General features: G+C 45.3%; 1 protein-coding gene across 4 annotated transcripts; it reads left to right on the forward strand.

Annotated features, from left to right (window-relative positions):
* The first annotated feature begins 6,947 nt into the window (after window positions 1-6,947).
* LOC121569336 (choline-phosphate cytidylyltransferase B) lies at window positions 6,948-18,990 on the forward strand. 4 transcript variants are annotated; one of them, XM_041880209.1, is made up of 8 exons: window positions 6,948-7,148; window positions 13,859-13,958; window positions 14,837-14,953; window positions 15,103-15,254; window positions 15,499-15,577; window positions 16,201-16,343; window positions 18,027-18,215; window positions 18,599-18,990. In XM_041880209.1, exons 1-8 carry the CDS (start codon window positions 6,966-6,968, stop codon window positions 18,860-18,862), a joined length of 1,227 nt encoding a protein of 408 aa, XP_041736143.1. In that variant the 5' UTR covers window positions 6,948-6,965; the 3' UTR covers window positions 18,863-18,990. The 4 variants fall into 4 exon arrangements, with proteins under 4 accessions (XP_041736143.1, XP_041736144.1, XP_041736145.1 ...); XM_041880210.1 differs by having other exon boundaries at window positions 13,859-13,898; XM_041880211.2 differs by lacking the exon at window positions 6,948-7,148 and adding an exon at window positions 8,503-8,644.
* The last annotated feature ends 246 nt before the right edge of the window (window positions 18,991-19,236 follow it).

Raw genomic sequence — 19,236 nt, forward strand, 5'->3', positions numbered from 1 at the left:
TAAGTATCTCCAAATCCTTATATTCCTCCTGGAAGTGGACGTGCAGCACTCTTGTCCTCCAGAGAGCCCAGGTTGGAGACTGTGTCTCTTCCCTTCCACAAAACCTTCAGCTCATCAGCTCCTGATTGGTTTCAGCTGCGTGGGAAGATTGGCCATAGAGGGTTGGAGTTCCCGACCATACCAGCAGATGGAGCCATAGCTGTCTGGGTTTGCAGCCATCTCAGGGGGATGTAACGTCCCTCCAGGACACAGCCTCTCGTGACATCACAATATATATATATATATACGGTCCCACAGTTGACAGTCCATGTCAGAGTGAAAACCAAGCCATGAGGTCGAAATAATTGTCCTTAGAGCTCCGAGACAGGATTGTGTCGAGGCACAGATCTGGGGAAGGCTACCAAAAAAATATCTGCAGCATTGAAGGTCCCCAAGAACACAGTGACCTCTATCATTCTTAAATGGAAAATGTTTGGAACCACCAAGACTCTTCCCAGAGCTGGCCGCCCGGCCAAACTGAGCAATCAGGGGAGAAGGGCCTTGGTCAGGGAGGTGACCAAGAACCCGATCGTCACTCTGACAGAACTCCAGAGTTCCTTTGTGGAGATGAGAGAACCTTGCAGAAGGACAACCATCTCTGCAGCACTCCACCAATCAGGCCTTTATGGTAGAGTGGCCAGACGGAAGCCACTCCTCAGTAAAAGGCACATGACAGCCCGCTTCAATACTTTCCGAATGCACTGTATATTTTAGGGCTGGGCGATATGGCCAAAATATTATATCACTATATTTTTTGCCAAAAGGCACCTAAATGACTCTCAGACCATGACAAACAAGATTCTCTGGTCTGATGAAACCAATACTGAACTCTTTGGCCTGAATGCCAAGCGTCACGTCTGGAGGAAACCTGGCACCATCCCTACGGTGAAGCATGGTGGTGGCAAGAGGTCAGTAATCCCGATCACAGTCCAAAAGGTACAGAACGGCAGGCAGTCTCAGGGTCAGGGCAGGCAGAGGTCAATAATCCAGGGTGGTGTGACAAGGTACAGAATGGCAGGCAGGGTCAGGGCAGGCAGAATGGTCAGAACCGGGAAAACAGGAACTTGAGAAAGACAGGAGCAAGGGGAAAACCGCTGGTAGGCTTGACGAAACAAAACCAACTGACAACAGAAAAACAGAGAACACAGGTATAAATACACTGGAGAAGATGGGCGACACCTGGAGGGGGGTGGAGACAATCAAAGACAGGTGAAACAGATCAGGGTGTGACAGGAAAGGCTGCTAAACCATTTCCACCTGGCCCAGTGTTGTAGCGTACTTACAGTACAGTGCACTTTCACTCCATTCTCCACCTGACTCTCTACCAACGCCACCAGATTATTCTCTCTATTGTTGTTATCTATTCAATAACAAGTAAATATAATAAATTAAACACCTATATTAAATAGCTCAGATCTTGAAAATATGTGAAACCTTTTTTATTTATATTTTATTTATCTGTGCTTAGTAGCCGAGGCTATGTGGCATCGCCATCAGCTTGTTCATTTAGCAGACATCACTTTTGTATATATTCAGTCAACACATATTTTAAGAATATAATGGAATATAACAGAACATTTTCATTTCTCTTCTAATAAAAGCCTTTTACAGTGTAACAGCAGTTATAGTAAGTAATAAGCTACGGTCCAGTTACAGGTTCTAATGACAAAGTAGAAACAAAACAAAGTGGGGTTTTATTTTATTTTTATTTTTTGTGTTCGCGCGGGACAGAGGACGAGCAATCCGTACACTATTGTTCTAAATTCAATCTCTCTTCTTCATCATCATCATCATCATCATTCCGTTCATTCAAATTAAATTGTAATACATTTTGTCACTCCCGTTCAACAACTCCAAATCTCTTTTGCATGTGCTCCAAAGGGATAACTTGTAAACTTAAAGGGATAACTTGTAAAATGTGATTATTTATTAGCATAGTGGATATAGAGTACCAGTCAAGTTTGGACACACCTACTCATTCAAGGGTTTTTCTTAATTTTTACATTATAGAATAATAGTGAAGAAATCAAAACTATGAAATAACACATATGGAATCATGTAGTAACCAAAAAAGTGTTAAAAAAATCTAAATATATTTTATATTTGAGATTCTTCAAATAGCTACCCTTTGCCTTGATGACAACTTTGCACACTCTTGCCATTCTCTCAACCAGCTTCATCAGGTAGTCACCTGGAATGCATTTCAATTAACAGGTGTGCCTTCTTAAAAGTAATTTGTGAAATTTATTTTATAACCTATATACTTATTATGGACACAGTATGCTTTACATTAGTTATCTTGTTGTTGTTAGTTGTTATTAGTCCCATCCTTCAGCTCCATTCAACACCTCCCATCTATCTCTTAACACCATCCATATGGGATTTCTATTTGCCATATATTTTTCAACTGTACTTTGATGTTTCACAAAAGTTCTGAACCCTTCTATTCTCATTGTTTCTACAGATTGTAAATTGAAAATAATTTTTTTTGCTATAATAATTATTATATTATTGATCGATTGACTATGACTTTTCAGATCACCCAGTAGTGCTATCTGCAAGGTTAGCTCCAGGTAAATATTGCAATCCTTTAGCCATTCCTGGACCTGTGTCCAAAAACAAGCTACAAAAATGGACAGAACCAAAACAAATAATCTAATGATTCTGTCTCTTCGCAGCAAAATCTGCAGCGCTGGGAAGATTGTATCCCCCATATAAATAACATTCTATTGGTAGCAATAATTTTGTATATTAATTTAAATTGAAAAATTCTAAGTTTTGAATCCGGCTTCATTTTGCGTATCAGTTCATAAACACTATGCCATGGAATCGGTACGTCAAAAATCTCTTCCCAACTATTTTGCAATCTATATGGGATGGCTGTCAATCCTTTGGTCCTTAAATGAAACTGGTCTACTTTATTTATCACACATTTCTTTAACCAATGATGTTCTTTAATGCAAGGCCGACAGACAAGTTCCTTACTTTTCCCCCTTCCACTTTCCTCTTCCATTTTTGCGGTAATGCTGCAATTATTTGGTTGTAATTTTGGGTAGAGCAGATCGTTTTTGTTAGTTGCATGTGCGACATAACTCCACCAGTCCTACCTATGATATCATTTACGAAGATTATACCTTTTTTAAATATTTTTTCATAAAATAATGGTTTTTTGTCAATTAGTATATTTGAGTTAATAATAACGAATTAGCTAGCTAACGTTAACTGGCTAGTAGTTGCTTTGTTCTTAGTGCGAGCAACTGTACTGTCGTTAACGTTAGCTGACAGCTTGAGCTTACTTGCTAAGCGGTGTTTGCATGTTCACTCTTGTCTAGCTTGCTAACTTGCTTGATTGTTTGCAGTCAACTTTCCATTCAGACTCACTGCCGCCCGGATTGTCCATGTCCTTCTCTGTGCTATTTATTCCAAATGTATTGACAACCTTCAGCTCCCTCTTGGTACATTTATTCCAAATGTATTGACAACCTTCGGCTCTCTCTTGGTACATTTATTCCAAATGTATTGACAACCTTCAGCTCTCTCTTGGTACCAGTGGCGGCTCCTGAAAAAATTCTCAGGGGGGGCAATTTTTCTGATGATTTAGGTGACCTACACACATTTTAAAAAAGATATGTCCAGCAACAACATGAAGACAGGGGCAGCATATAAGTCAATACCAGAAGCATTTATTGACTGATCTGGGGAGATGGATTCCAGTTTATGTGACAGATTATAAATAATCTCTGATGCCTTTGTTATATTAGCTTTTGGTTGAATGTACACAACGGTAACAAACAATTGGGGGAACTCACGGGGCAGATAGTAAGGTCGCAGTGACACAGAAAGCAGTTCAATGTCGGGGGTACAGAGTCGCTCTCTTACCAGGATCGATTTTCCCTGTGACTGTCAGATCGCGGTCCGCTCTGACCAGGGTGAAGCCGGCCGGCTCCACTTCTCTGTCCGGGACTCTGTCATCCAGCCAAGTCTCAGTAAATGCCAGCAAACAGGCCTCCCGATATTCGTGTTGGAAGCGCAGATTCGCTGACAACTCATCCGCTTTCCCCCTCAGTGACTGGGCATTAATCAGCAAGGTGGTGGGTAAGGGAAGTTTGTTCTGCTGTATTGGATTCCGCTGCCAGCAGCGTTTTCATTATTTAGTCAGTTCGTAGCGGGTATGTACACGATCAACAAGATCAGTCCAAAACCCACCACTGGAAATCCATGGTTGGCAGAATGTTTGTAAACTAAGTGTACAAATTAAAAACATAAAATAACGCCACTAAGTGTACAAATTAAAAACATAAGATAACGCCACACTGCAGGTCGCAACAGAGACGCTGCTACCCGCTATTTTCTTAGTTACGTTCATGGTTACGTTACGTATGACGAAAGCGCGTAAGTGCAAGCCCTCAGAAACCCATAGAGATTGTATTGAAAGCTCTGAAATTTGAAAAAAATAGATTTTACATGGGAGTCTATGACAGACTTCTGGGCGATTTTCAACCTGACTGAAATCGCCCCCAAAAAGGGGGGCATTTGAAGCACGACTTTAGCCTGATTGGACATTTAGTGGCAGTCAGATCAGATTAGAACACTGATAACTACTGTTGCCGTGATATAATTGATTAGAAAAAAAATCCCTTCCTTTTCCCGTTTGGCAGTGCGTCGCCCATATCGCCCTATTGAACACACCGCCCCTGCTTGGTACACAGCTCAATACAACAGAAGTTTCCACGCCAAATTTCCATCCAGATGAAAGTCATATGCAGGAAATGACGCAGAAGGAAAGCAGCCAATCGCTGGGGTTTTCGAAGCATGGCTGGAGAGGAAGAGGCGAAGCGAGAGGGTTTACTCCGCCCAAAATCTGTCCACGAAAATAAAACCACGAATTGAAAAGTGTTGTATGGAGGTCAATGAGAGAGTGTAGAATTTGGTCAACAAAAAATGTAATTGCTAATTTGCTACGTGAGGTTTATTTGATCAAATAGAAGTTCCGTAATGGTTAGGTTGTTAAGAATGCACTGATATAAGTGGACTCACGTGGCATTTCGGCAATTAAAAAAAATACGACTTTATATCGGAGTTGTGCCTGTTGTTCACACGCATATCTGCCCTCTCATTAGCAAGAGTGGTCCCACCTGGTCTCGCCTCCACCCGTCTGCGTTCCATCTTTGAGGACATGTATTTCCGTTGTTAGAGAGATCTTTTGACTATCTTGTAAATACATCATCTTTGGCTAGGCGCTTGGTTTGACAATGTGTGTTGTCCAGTGTCCGCTTGATGGCAATGTCGTTTCATCGTCGATGTAGGCTACTACAGTAGGCCTACAGTAGGCTACAACCTAGTAAACTTTAAATGCAATTTACAATGTCTTCATCACTTTATTAGTCTGGGGTCTGGACTGTAAGGAATTTTGGTGATGGTGAGTTAAAGTTTGTTTATTGCTTGCTTCATCAAGAACACTCGTTCTCTCGGCCCCATGATGCCAATAATGTCTCTCTTTCGCTCCTCTCTCTCTCTCTCTCTCTCTCTCTCTCAATTTCAATTTAAGGGCATTATTGGCATGGGAAACGTATGTTAACATTGCCAAAGCAAGTGAAGTAGATAGTAAACAAAAGTGAAATAAACAATAAATATTAACAGTAAACATTACACTCAGAAGTTCCAAAAGAATAAAGACATTTCAAATGTCATATTATGTATATATACAGTGTTGTAACAATGTGCAAATAGTTAAAGTACAAATGGGAAAATAAATAAACATAAATGGGTTGTATTTACAATGGTGTTTGTTCTTCACTGGTTGCCCTTTTCTTGTGGCAACAGGTCATAAATCTTGCTGCTGTGATGGCATACTGTGGTTTTTCACCCAGTAGATAAGGGAGTTGATCAAAATTGGGTTTGTTCTCTCTCTCTCTCTCTCTCTCACTCACTCACTCACTCACTCACTCACACACACACACACACACACACAGTCCAACCTCCGTCCATGACCCGTATCTCCCACATCTCTTTTGACAAGTTAGGGCACATTTCTCTGAAGAGAGGCGAGGCCTATCTAAAGATGCTTTGACTGCAGAAAGTGTCGCCTTTTTATCGCAATGACGCTTGTTTCCATGGTGACCCTGGCGGGACTCTGGGGCGCGCACAAAATATTCTCCTGTCCCAGATTTGGAGGATGAAAGCGCGCTCGGGCTTGTGGGACACGCAGACACAGTGGCTCTACAGTGCGTTCAAACATCAGTCCTACAAAAGATCCATTGTAGCCCATACAAGTGGGAGTCTCTACTATTCAGTTTTGTTCTTGTTTTTGTATTATTAAAGGAATTAACACAGACAACGTTGTAAACGTGTGATAGGCCTAGGCATATTCTGTAGAACTGAGTCCAGGACGCCACTTTCTGGCCATCTGAGCTTGAGAAAATAGTACCCTATAGCACACTGCTCCTATAAAACATAAACTTTGGGCACACAGTGTAGTGCCTTCTTCAGTGTACACAATGAATGCTTGAACTAGGCTTATGTAGGCTAGACTGAGAGACAACAGATTGTCAGAGAGCCGATGTGTGACGTATTTTTGTCTAGTCTACTTGAGAGTTTGGATATTTAGGGCGTGAGAGGTTTGTTTCAAGATAATCAGGGCATGCTAATTTTGTTTCAAGAGACCAAATGTGGCCGCAACTTTAGTAACCTGGACACATAGCTAGCTACTCGTTCATTCAGCCCACTTGGCCGCAGAACAAGACCCACCAATTGGACATACCTGTAGTTGGGGAACTATGTGCCCCGCTGGCCCACGGTGTGATCGGTCATGCATGTGTGTTCGGTCATGCATGCAATGCCGACCCCGACCGGCGGTTTTTAAAAACGGAAGTGCACGCCTCACTCGGCTACACTCGCGCGCTGTGTGTCTGAGTGTCCGTGTCTCGATGCCTGTTGGTGACGGTTGGAACGAGGGAAGGGAAAAGCCAGGACCGTTTTTACACAATCAACGGTTGACGGACAGATACGCGTCTCTAATCATGGTTGGGCGGACAAGCAATGGAACGCACGATTACGCAGGTGCTCCTGGTGCACCTGCTGCGTCCGGACGGAGGAGAGGAGCAGGGACGGTAAGTCAGCCAACCAACAATGGTATACTTGTAACCTATACCTGTACTATGACATCAGCCAAGAGGTCTGGACCTTTATGGCACAGGACATAGTGGAATTGGGCTATCCTTTAATTGTGTTTGCTGGTTCAAGCATTAAGATGTCAATCATGTTTTAAAAAATGAAGTATCAAGTAGGCCTACTTTTTCCCAGATTACTTTTGTGGCTGTAGTAAGGTAAGCAAGCATGGATCATGAAATTCAACCACAGTTGTCTCTCTCTGACTATGCAACAGTGCCATTTATGTTCTTGTAGAGCTATTTAAAGAAAGACAGATGTGGAGTCAGAGAGACTCTTATATAAAGTGGTAGAAAGAAAGAAAGAAAGAAAGAAAGAAAGAAAGAAAGAAAGAAAGAAAGAAAGAAAGAAAGTGAGAGAACGTCCAGGGGAGAGACAAGTAAAGATAGAGAGAGGAGAGAGAAGTAAAGATAGAGAGATGGAGAGAGAGGAGAGAAATGTAAAGTTCAGCAAGATCCACTTCCATGCCCTGTTCCTGCTGGTTCATAGGAATAGAATAAAGTTAAAGTTCTCTATAGGTTCCTGCTCTGTACTGTATATCATTGTAATTCAGTAGGAAACAGTATAATGTTCTCCGTATATTCTTAAACGGTCTCCTCTCCTGTCCTCTCCTCCCCCTCTCCGCTTGTTTTCTCTCATAACAACTGATCCCCAAAAGCACTGGATAGGTGTCTACCACTATAACAGCCTCCTGCTGTCACCTATCCTGATGTGGTCAAGGAGGAAAGGTGACAAGAAACAGGAGCTGATTAAGACTGTTGGGACACAGCACAGGGAGGAACCATTCCAACCTTTGAACACATAGTGGTGTCTCAATCGTTTATTCTAAAGAGGTTTCCCTTCATCTGTGCTAATGTGGAAGAACTGGGTATATGAAAGCAACCTCATTAGTGTGCATGTATGTGTCATGGTTAGTTTCACCTATAATGTGTTTTCAGAGGAGAGGAGAGCTACTGTAGACTATTGAGAAATAGCCTCCAAGACACTAACGCTCACTGCTATCCTTCACTGATGGTCCTAGCCAGCTCAGCCAATCCATGTCACCCATGCAAATGAGACAGTGAGAGCTGTGCATTGATTGGAGCTCTCTCTCTCCTCTTTGTCATCGCCATGGCGAGAGTTTGGTGGTGCTTGGCTGCTGGTCTGTGAGCGAGGGATCACTCTGCCAAAGGGAGGAGGAGAGGGAAGAGAGAGGGAGAGTATAAGGAGGGAGAGAGGAGAGAGAGTAGGGCAGAGTGGGCGGGGATACAAGGAGAAGTGACGAGAGAGGGAGGTAGAGAGAAATGGAGAGAGAGGGGGTGGGAGAGAGAGAAATAGAGCGAGAGAGGCATCATCTCACTGATGCTGAGTCACAGACAGGGGGTGCAGCCGCTGTATCCCATGAGCCTTTAGGGGAAACATGGAGGAGCTCGAGCACACCTGCCCCCAGCTGTGCACGGTAGGGTGTGTGTGTGTGTGTTGGGGGGGGCAGCTAGTCTCCTTGTTGATATGAAAAGGATCCACTGTCTGTGTGCGTCTTTGGGGGATGCTCTGAATGCTGAGTGGACTGTGTGTTTCTATGTGTTGGGGGAGGGTGGGGGGTTGGGTGTGTTTCGCAGTATTGGCAGGGGTGTGTGTGTATGTGTATATAAGCAGCCTAGCATAGATCTCCTGACAAGGACACATAAGCTAGGAAACAGAGGGGCGATGCCAGCCCCATTCAGTCTCTCTCTCTCTCTCTCTCTCTCTCTCTCTCTCTCTCTCTCTCTCTCTCTGTCTCTCTCTCTCTCTCTCTCTCTGCCCTTGTCTGTTCGCATTTCTCCCTTTTATCCTTTGTGCCTCTCTCCTTCTCTCTTCATCCCCCCCCCCCCGCCCCCCCTCTCTCTCCCCCCCTTTCTTTACTCCATCACAGCGTTGTTGTTTTTTTAGTTAATCCTTCTTACAATAGATGTTCTCTGCTTGTGCCGGTGTCAGGGCTGTAGTAAGCGCGCTCGCTGCGGTCACTCTGATTGGCCGATTGACCGAGGCAGCCGCCTGCACTTTGTCCGCTCTGGGCTCCTCCCCGATCTCACCTTGCAGTGGATTGTGGGAGAAACGTTACCTCAGTGAGTCCTCCTCACTGTTCCGTTCTGCCCCATCTGTTGCCATGGGGTCGGGAGCTCACACAGTGGTTTCTAGCAGAGACAATCTGAAGATGTTAGATTTGTTTCTCTACCTCCTCTCTGTTCTACCTCATCCCTTATCCATATGGAATATGGAGAGGGGGAATTACTTTGGAATATTAAGTGTTATGGGAGTGGATCCATGATGTCACTGGGGAAGTCACAGGGGAAGTCATGCATGTTACATTTTCTCTTTCTCTCCCCCTCTAAAGAATGAGAGCGAGAGAGAGAGAGAGATGTCAACAATGTAAACATATGTTTCTCGTGCCAATAAAGCCCTTTGAATTTAATTCAGAGAGAGAGAGAGAGAGTGTAATGTCTACTGTTAATATTTATTGTTTATTTCACTTTTGTTTACTATCTACTTCACTTGCTTTGGCAATGTTAACACACGTTTCCCATGCCAATAAAGCCCTTAAATTGAAATTGAAATTGAATTGAGAGAGAGAGAGAGAGAGAGAGATCTGAGAGACAAGGCAAGAAGGGCCTTCTATGCCATCAAAAGGAACATAAAATTTGACATACCAATTAGGATCTGGCTAAAAATACTTGAATCAGTTATAGAACCCATTGCCCTTTATGGTTCTGAGGTCTGGGGTCCGCTCACCAACCAAGAATTCACAAAATGGGACAAACACCAAATTGAGACTCTGCATGCAGAATTCTGCAAAAACATCCTCCGTGTACAACGTAAAACACCAAATAATGCATGCAGAGCAGAATTAGGCCAATACCCGCTAATTATCAAAATCCAGAAAAGAGCCGTTAAATTCTATAACCACTTAAAAGGAAGCGATTCCCAAACCTTCCATAACAAAGCCATCACCTACAGAGAGATGAACTTGGAGAAGAGTCCCCTAAGTAAGCTTGTCCTGGGCCTCTGTTCACAAACACAAACAGACCCCACACAGCCCCAGGAAACAACAACAACAACAACAACAACAACAACAACAACACAATTAGACCCAACCAAATCATGAGAAAACAAAAAGAGAATTACTTGACACATTGGAAAGAACAAACAAAAAAACAGAGCAAACTAGAATGCTATTTGGCCCTAAACAGAGAGTACACAGTGGCAGAATACCTGACCACTGTGACTGACCCAAACTTAAGGAAAGCTTTGACTATGTACAGACTCAGTGACCATAGCCTTGCTATTGAGAAAGGCCGCCGTAGGCAGACCTGGCTCTCAAGAGAAGACAGGCTATGTGCACACTGCCCACAAAATGAGGTGGAAACTGAGCTGCACTTCCTAACCTCCTGCCAAATGTATGACCATATTAGAGACACATATTTCCCTCAGATTACAGCGATCCACAAAGAATTCGAAAACAAACCCAATTTTGATAAACTCCCTTATCTACTGGGTGAAAAACCACAGTGTGCCATCACAGCTGCAAGATTTGTGACCTGTTGCCACAAGAAAAGGGCAACCAGTGAAGAACAAACACCATTGTAAATACAACCCATATTTATGTTTATTTATTTTCCCATTTGTACTTTAACTATTTGCACATTGTTACAACACTGTATATATACATAATATGACATTTGAAATGTCTTTATTCTTTTGAAACTTCTGAGTGTAATGTTTACTGTTAATATTTATTGTTTATTTCACTTTTGTTTACTATCTACTTCCCTTGCTTTGGCAATGTTAACACACGTTTCCCATGCCAATAAAGCCCTTAAATTGAATTGAATTGAATTGAATTGAATTGAATTGAATTGACAGAGAGAGAGAGAGAGAGAGAGAGAGAGAGACAGAGAGAGAGAGAGAGAGAGACAGAGAGAGAGAGGTTGAGTTCCATTTTAGCCAGAAGCAAATCAATAGCACTGAGTGCTGTTCGTCCCATCACAATGTAATCAATAGTTGTGATAGAAAATAGATATTAGGCCTCATAAATAGTCTAATGGACATTACTATGCCAGAGAGAGGGGATGGCAATCAAAAAGGGGACATGAATGTCATTCAACTTTTTTCTCTCCTCCATCTCTCGCTTTCTCTCTCTGTATTTCCCGTTCCTCTCTGGATCTCCCGTTCCTCTCTGGATCTCCCGTTCCTCTCTGGATCTCCCGTTACTCTCTGTATCTCCCGTTCCTTTCTGGATCTCACATCCATCTCTGAATCTCCCGTTCCTCTCTGTATCTCCCGTTCCTCTCTAGATCTCCCATCCCTCTCTCCCGTTCCTCTCTGGATCTCCCGTCCCTCTCTCCGGTTCCTCTCTGTATCTCCCATTCCTCTCTGTATCTCCCATTGCTCTCTATATCTCCCGTTCCTCTCTCTATCTCCCGTTCCTGTCTGGATCTCCCGTTCTTCTCTGTATCTCCCGTTCCTCTCTGTATCTCCAGTTCCTCTCTGGATCTCCCGTTCTTCTCTGGATCTCCCGTTCCTCTCTGTATCTCCAGTTCCTCTCTGGATCTCCCATCCCTCTCTCTCGTTCCTCTCTGTATCTCCCGTTCCTATCTGTATCTCCCGTCCCTCTCTCCCGTTCCTCTGTGGATCTCCTGTTCCTCTCTGGATCTCCCGTCCCTCTCTCCCGTTCCTCTCTGGATCTCCGTGCCTCTCTGGATCTCCCGTCCCTCTCTCCCGTTCCTCTCTGGATCTCCCGTCCCTCTCTCCCGTTCCTCTCTGTATCTCCCGTTCCTCTCTGTATCTCCTGTGCCTCTCTCTATCTCCCGTTCCTCTCTGTATCTCCCGTTCCTCTCTGGATCTCCGTGACTCTCTGGATCTCCCGTCCCTCTCTCCCTCTCTGGATCTCCTGTGCCTCTCTGTATCTCCTGTTCTTCTCTGTATCTCCCGTTCCTCTCTGGATCTCCGTGCCTCTCTGGATCTTCCGTCCCTCTCTCCCGTTCCTCTCTGTATCTCCCGTTCCTCTCTGTATCTCCCATTCCTCTCTGGATCTCCCGTTCCTCCCTGTATCTCCTGTTCTTCTCTATATCTCTCATTCCTCTCTGGATCTCCCGTCCCTCTCTCCCGTTCCTGTCTGGATCTCCCGTTCCTCTCTCCCGTTCCTTTCTGTATCTTCCGTTCCTCTCTGGATCTCCCGTCCCTCTCTGTATCTCCCATTCCTCTCTGGATCTCCCGTCTCTCTCTCCCGTTCCTCTCTGTATATCCCGTTCCTCTCGGTATCTCCCGTTCCACTCTGGATCTACCGTCCCTCTCTCCCGTTCCTTTCTGGATCTCACATCCATCTCTGAATCTCCCGTTCCTCTCTGGATCTCCCGTCCCTCTCTCCTGTTCCTCTCTGTATCTCCCGTTCCTCTCTGTATCTCCCGTCCCTCTCTCCCGTTCCTCTCTGGATCTTCCGTTCCTCTCTACCGTTCCTCAGTGTATCTCCCGTCCTCTCTGGATGTCCCGTTCCTCTCTTTATCTTTCGTGCCTCTCTGGATCTCCTGTCCCTCTCTCCCGTCCCTCTCTGGATCTCACGTTCCTCTCTGGATCTCTGTCCCTCTCTCCCGTTCTTCTCTGGATCTCCCGTGCCTCTCTCCCGTTCCTCTCTGTATCTCCCGTTTTTCTCTGTATCTCTCGTTCCTCTTTGGATCTCCCGTCCCTCTCTCCCGTTCCTCTCTGTATCTCCCATCCCTCTCTGTGTCTCCAGTTCCTCTTTGGATCTCCCGTTCCTCTCTGGATCTCCCGTCCCTCTCTCCCATCCCTCTCTGGATCTCCCGTCCCTCTCTCCAGTCCCTCTTTGGATCTTCCGTCCTTCTCTCCTGTTCCTCTCTGGATCTCCCGTCCCTCTCTCACGTTCCTCTCTGTATTTCCCGTTCCTCTCTGTGTCTCCTGTTCCACTCTGGATCTCCCGTTCCTCTCTGTATCTCCCGTTCCTCTCTGGATCTCCCATCCCTCTCTGGATCTCCCGTTCCTCTCTGTGTCTCCCGTTCCTCTCTGGATCTCCCGTCCCTCTCTCCCGTCCCTCTCTGGATCTCCCGTCCCTCTCTCCCGTCCCTCTCTGGCTCTCCCATTCCTCTCTCTGTCTCTCTCTCATCCCTCTCACCATCTCTCTCTCAAATTCTATTTGATTCTTTCTGTCTCTTTTGCTTTTCAGGTTTATCACATATTTTCTCTCCCTTCTTTTCTTCTCCTCTTTGCCACTCTTTTCATCTATCATGTGGTTCCTCTGTAAATCCAAACCATTTGTGGTTTGTTGAGACGAGTCAAATGGTTTTGTAGATGTGAATTTGATGCAAGTGCTGTTTTAATATGCTGATGTTAGCGCTATAACGCTGAACTAATAAAGTGACTAACAGTTAAATCTCTCTCTCTCGCTTTCTCTCTTTCTCTCTCTCGCTCGCTCGCACTCTCTCTCAATTCAATTCAATTCAAAGGGCTTTAATTGCATGGGAAACATATGTTTACAATGCCAAAGCAAGTGAAATGGATAAACAAAAGTGAAAGAATCAATAAAAAAAATTACAGTAAACATTACACTCACAAAAGTTCTCTCTCTCTCTCTCTCTCTCTCTCTCTCTCTCTCTCTCTCTCTCTCTCTCTCTCTCTCTCTCAGATGCTGACTGAGCCTGCTATTTTTGCAAAGGACACCAGCTGTGAGTGCCGCGCCCCTCATGAGAAACTCTCCATCGCTCAGGCCCGCAGAGGGACCCCAAGTATACCTCCTCTCTTCCTCTGTTCCGAGCTCCATCCCTCTTTTATCACTATTCCTCCTCTCATCCTCATTCTTCATCCTCTCCTCAGTATTTTCACTCATAACCATCCCTTCTTCTTTTCCACATCCTCCTCACATTCACTCACTTTCTCCTCCTCCTCTCTCCTCTCCTCTGATGGTGTTATATATGTGCTAGATGTAAACTCTGTGTGTGTCCTCTAGATGTAAACTCTGTGTGAGTCCTCTAGATGTAAACTCTGTGTGTGTCCTCTAGATGTAAACTCTGTGTGTGTCCTCTAGATGTAAACTCTGTGTGTGTCCTCTAGATGTAAACTCTGTGTGTGTCCTCTAGATGTAAACTCTGTGTGTGTCCTCTAGATGTAAACTCTGTGTGTGTCCTCTAGATGTAAACTATATGTGTGTCCTCTAGATTTAAACTCTGTGTGTGTCCTCTAGATGTAAACTATATGTGTGTCCTCTAGATGTAAACTCTGTGTGTGTCCTCTAGATGTAAACTCTGTGTGTGTCCTCTAGATGTAAACTCTGTGTGTGTCCTCTAGATGTAAACTCTGTGTGTGTCCTCTAGATGTAAACTCTGTGTGTGTCCTCTAGATGTAAACTCGTGTGTGTGTGTGTCCTCTAGATGTAAACTCTGTGTGTGTCCTCTAGATGTAAACTCTGTGTGTGTCCTCTAGATGTAAACTCTGTGTGTGTCCTCTAGATGTAAACTCTGTGTGTGTCCTCTAGATGTAAACTCTGTGTGTGTCCTCTAGATGTAAACTCTGTGTGTGTCCTCTAGATGTAAACTCTGTGTGTGTCCTCTAGATGTAAACTCTGTGTGTGTCCTCTAGATGTAAACTCTGTACGTGTTCTCTCCAGTGGACCGTCCAGTGCGTGTATATGCAGATGGAATATTTGATCTGTTCCACTCCGGCCATGCCAGAGCCCTGATGCAGGCCAAGAACCTCTTCCCCAACGCATACCTCATAGTGGGAGGTATGTACACACACACACACAGATATGTACAGACATACATTTATAAACATGTGGATATAATGACTCAGTATGAATAACTCATATATGTTTTGCTATCTGTTTTTGTGTACCTTTGTGACTTTGTGTGTGTGTGCGCGTGTGTGTGTCAGTGTGCAGTGATGAGCTGACACACAAGTACAAGGGTTTCACAGTGATGACAGAGGATGAGAGGTACGAGGCTCTGAGACACTGTCGCTATGTCGACGAGGTGGTCCGAGACGCACCATGGACGCTCACACAGGACTTCCTGGAGAAACACCAGGTGTGTGTCTGACTGTTCCCACCGGTTAATTCAGCGCTCTCTGACTTGTTGTGTATGTAACGAGTAATGTGCTAGCATGCATGTCTCTTTTCTAGGTGTCAGTTTATCTACATGGGCTTTCTTTTTCTGTCTTCCTGTTCTGTGATTCTTGTCTTCCTGTTCTGTGATTCTTGTCTTCCTGTTCTGTGATTCTTGTCTTCCTGTTCTGTGATTCTTGTCTTATTCTGTTCTGATTGTTTCTCAGATCGATTTTGTGGCTCATGACGATATCCCATACTCCTCAGCAGGAACTGAGGACGTCTACAAACACATCAAGGAGGCAGGTGTGTGTGTGTATGTGTGTGTGTGTGTGTGTGTGTGTAAACTGTATTCACAATCAGTTAAGTATTGCGTAGCCATACCTTGAAATCACATTGTTGTTACGCCTCCTTTGGAGAATTTTGTATTAGCCGAAATGGCTAGAATGGTCCGCTACAATTTTATTAGATGTTACATCTCAAGAACCCTCCCCACATGCCCGTAGGAGGGGTGCTGCTTGTTATGTTTGTCACTGTTTTCCGACTGCAGAGAGTTGTTGCGTACCGTTATGCTAGTTTGCAATATTGCAGAATATAGAAGAAAACCAGGAGGAAAAAGGTGATTGTGTTTTTCCAGAAGTGTGCTGTAGTCGATGAAGACATTACAACTCCTCTGCTTGAACATATGACTGTATGGCTTCAACACTCTCCGCCCAAGCAAGCAAGGCATTTGATTGGTTTGACGTGTTGCGAGGCGTCACTTATTTACACCGGGTTTCCTCCAATTTTTAGCTACTTTCTGCCATTGACTTCACCAGGCTTTCCGATTAGGGAAGGCTGATTCTCGACGAGGCTAACGATCAGTGTATGTGTTCCTGTGTGTGTGTTTATTTATAATGTATGTTTGTTATGTGTGTTTGTGTTTCCAGGCATGTTCGTGCCGACCCAGCGGACGGAGGGTATCTCGACCTCTGACCTGATCACTCGTATCGTACGAGACTACGACCTCTACGCAAGACGCAACCTACAGCGAGGCTACACCGCTAAAGAGCTCAACGTCAGCTTCATCAACGTAAGTGTATCTGTGTGGTGTCTACCCTGAAATGAACTGTCGCTTTTGTGCGTATGTGTGTCTGTGTACACTGGGAACATAACGGATGACTTTCAAAAAACACACAGACATACAATACAGCCAACCTTCCTCCAACCTCCTTCCAACCTTCCTCCAACATCCCTCCAACTTCCCCCAACCTCCCTCCCTCCAACCTCCCTCCAACTTCCCCCAACCTCTCTCCCTCCAACCTCCCTTCAACTTCCCTCCCTCCAACCTCCTGCAACCTTCCTCCAACCTCCCTCTAACCTTCCTCAGGAGAAGAAGTACCGCCTGCAGAACCAGGTGGACCGTATGAAGGAAGCAACATTCCTTCAACCTTCCTCCAACCTCCCTCCAACATTCCTCCAACCTTCCTACAACCTTCCTACAACCTCACTCCAACATTCCTCCAACATTCCTCCAACCTCCATCCAACCTTCCTCCAACCTCCCCCCAACCTCCCACCAACCTCCCCCCAACCTCCCTCCCTCCAACTTCCCTCCAACCTGTTGATCATATCACTCCATAGTTTTACGTTCTCCCTTTTCTCCATCCTTTCTTTTAGTTTTTTATCTCAACTAGGGTAAACATGATAGAAGGTATTTCACAGCGATCTTTTGCAGTGTGATTTTTTGCTGTGTTATATTCAGTGAGCAGGCCTACACTGTCACAGAGCTCTCCAGATAGAGACTGAATTCATAGACAAACAGACACAGTTCTCTATCTTATAGAATAAGATAATAGACTGTGTCTGCCCTATGCATTCTGTTTCTACCTGCATCATTCTGTAACATGGTGCATGCTGACTGACTGTGCCCTAGTGGAGACTTAACAGAGAGAAACACTGTCCTCTAGAGGAGTAGTAGTGTAACTGCATCCTTCCTGGGAGACAAGGAGAGAAGGCCACTTGAAGGGCTCCACACAGTCTACACAACAGATCCGACAGAGCTTAGTTTGCGTAGTTCTACGTACTTTTGTGCGGCTGAATTTTTGGAAAGCATGAAATCACTGTGGAGAGTCCGTTAGACTATTGAGATGCACCCCTTGCCATAGCGACTGCATAAATGAATGGCTGTTACATTTCAACGATGGTAACGCCAAGGAACTCAGCTCCCTCCAACATTCCTCCAACCGTCCTCCAACCTCCCCTCAACTCCCTCCCTCTCTCCAACCTTCCTCCAACCTCCCTTCCTTCCTCCCTCCAACCTCCCTCCAACATTCCTCCAACATTCCTCCAACCTCCCTTCCTCCCTTCCTCCCTCCAACATTCCTTCAACATTCCTCCAACCTCCCTCCAACCTCCCTTCCTCCATTCCTCCCTCCAACATTCCTTCAACTTTCCTCCAACCTCCCTCCAACATTCCTCCAACATTCCTCCAACCTCCCTCCAACCTCCCTTCCTCCCTCCAACATTCCTTCAACTTTCCTCCAACCTCCCTCCAACATTCCTCCAACATTCCTCCAACCTCCCTCCAACCTCCCTTCCTCCCTCCAACATTCCTTCAACTTTCCTCCAACCTCCCTCCAACTTTCTTCCAACCTTCCTTCAATGTTCCTCCATCCTCCCTCCAACCTCCCTCCCACATTCCTCCAACTTCTCCCAACCTCCCTCCAACCTCTCTCCCTCCAACCTCCATCGAACCTTCCTCCAACCTTCCTCAGGAGAAGAAGTACCGCCTGCAGAACCAGGTGGACCGTATGAAGGAGAAGGTGAAGACGGTGGAGGAGAAGAGTAAACACTTTGTCTACCGTGTGGAGGAGAAGAGCCATGACCTCATACAGAAGTGGGAGGAGAAATCACGGGAGTTCATTGGTAACTTCCTGGAACTGTTCGGCCCAGATGGAACATGGGTAAGTCAGGCCTGTCTCTAATGCTCCGCTCTTTGTTCACAAATCTAATCTATGAACTAAACTGTGCACCTCCAACTAGACTTTGAAGTGAAAGTACTCTCACACACTGGTCTCTCTCCCCCTCCCTCTCTCTCCATCCCTCTCTGCTCTCTGTCTCTCTCGCTCTCTCTCTCCACCCTATCCTCTCTCTTCTCTCTCCCCCCTCCCTCTCTCTCCATCCCTCTCCGCTCTCTCTCTCTCTCTCTCCATCCCTCTACCCTATTCTCTCTCCACTCTCCCCCTCCCTCTCTTTCCATCACTCTCCTTTCGCCCTCTCTTTCCTATCTCTCTCTCTCTCTCTATCCCTCTACCATCTCCCTCTCTCCCCTCTCTCTCCCTAACAGAAACAGGTGTTTAGTGAGCGTAGTGGTCGGATGATCTCCTACGCTCTGTCACCTCGCGGGTCGCCTAGCAACAGTCCACCCCGGCAACTGTCTCCATCCCGTTCCCCATCTCCTCCCTCTCGCTGGTCTCACCCCAGGCCAGTCTCCCACTCCTCACACAAAGGAGCCTCAGCCTCCTTCAGTAGCATGAGTGAGGAAAATGAGAATGGGAAGTGTGAAACACAATGCCGTGTTCAAAACAACTGGGAACTCGGAAATCTCTGACTTCTGACTTTAGTACATTCAAGACAACTCAGAAAAAAACGTGGGGGGAAAAAACCAGCTCCGACTGGGAAAATCGTTTTTGAACGGTCGTCTTACATGCTGACCAGACCGTGCGCGTGTTGATTTTGTCCACCGACACCAGACGCGATCAGGACACGCAGGTTGAAATATCAAAACGAACTCTGAACCAACTATATTCATTTGGGGACAGGTCGAAAAGCATTAAACATTTATAGCAATTTAGCTAGCTAGCTTGCTGTTGCTAGCAAATTTGTCCTGGGATATAAACATTGGGTTGTTATTCTACCTGAAATGCACAAGGTCCTCTACTCGGACAATTAATCCACAGATAAAAGGGTAAACCGAGTTTGTTT

This window comes from Coregonus clupeaformis, chromosome 7, assembly GCF_020615455.1.
Source record: "Coregonus clupeaformis isolate EN_2021a chromosome 7, ASM2061545v1, whole genome shotgun sequence".
NCBI lineage: Eukaryota > Metazoa > Chordata > Actinopteri > Salmoniformes > Salmonidae > Coregonus > Coregonus clupeaformis.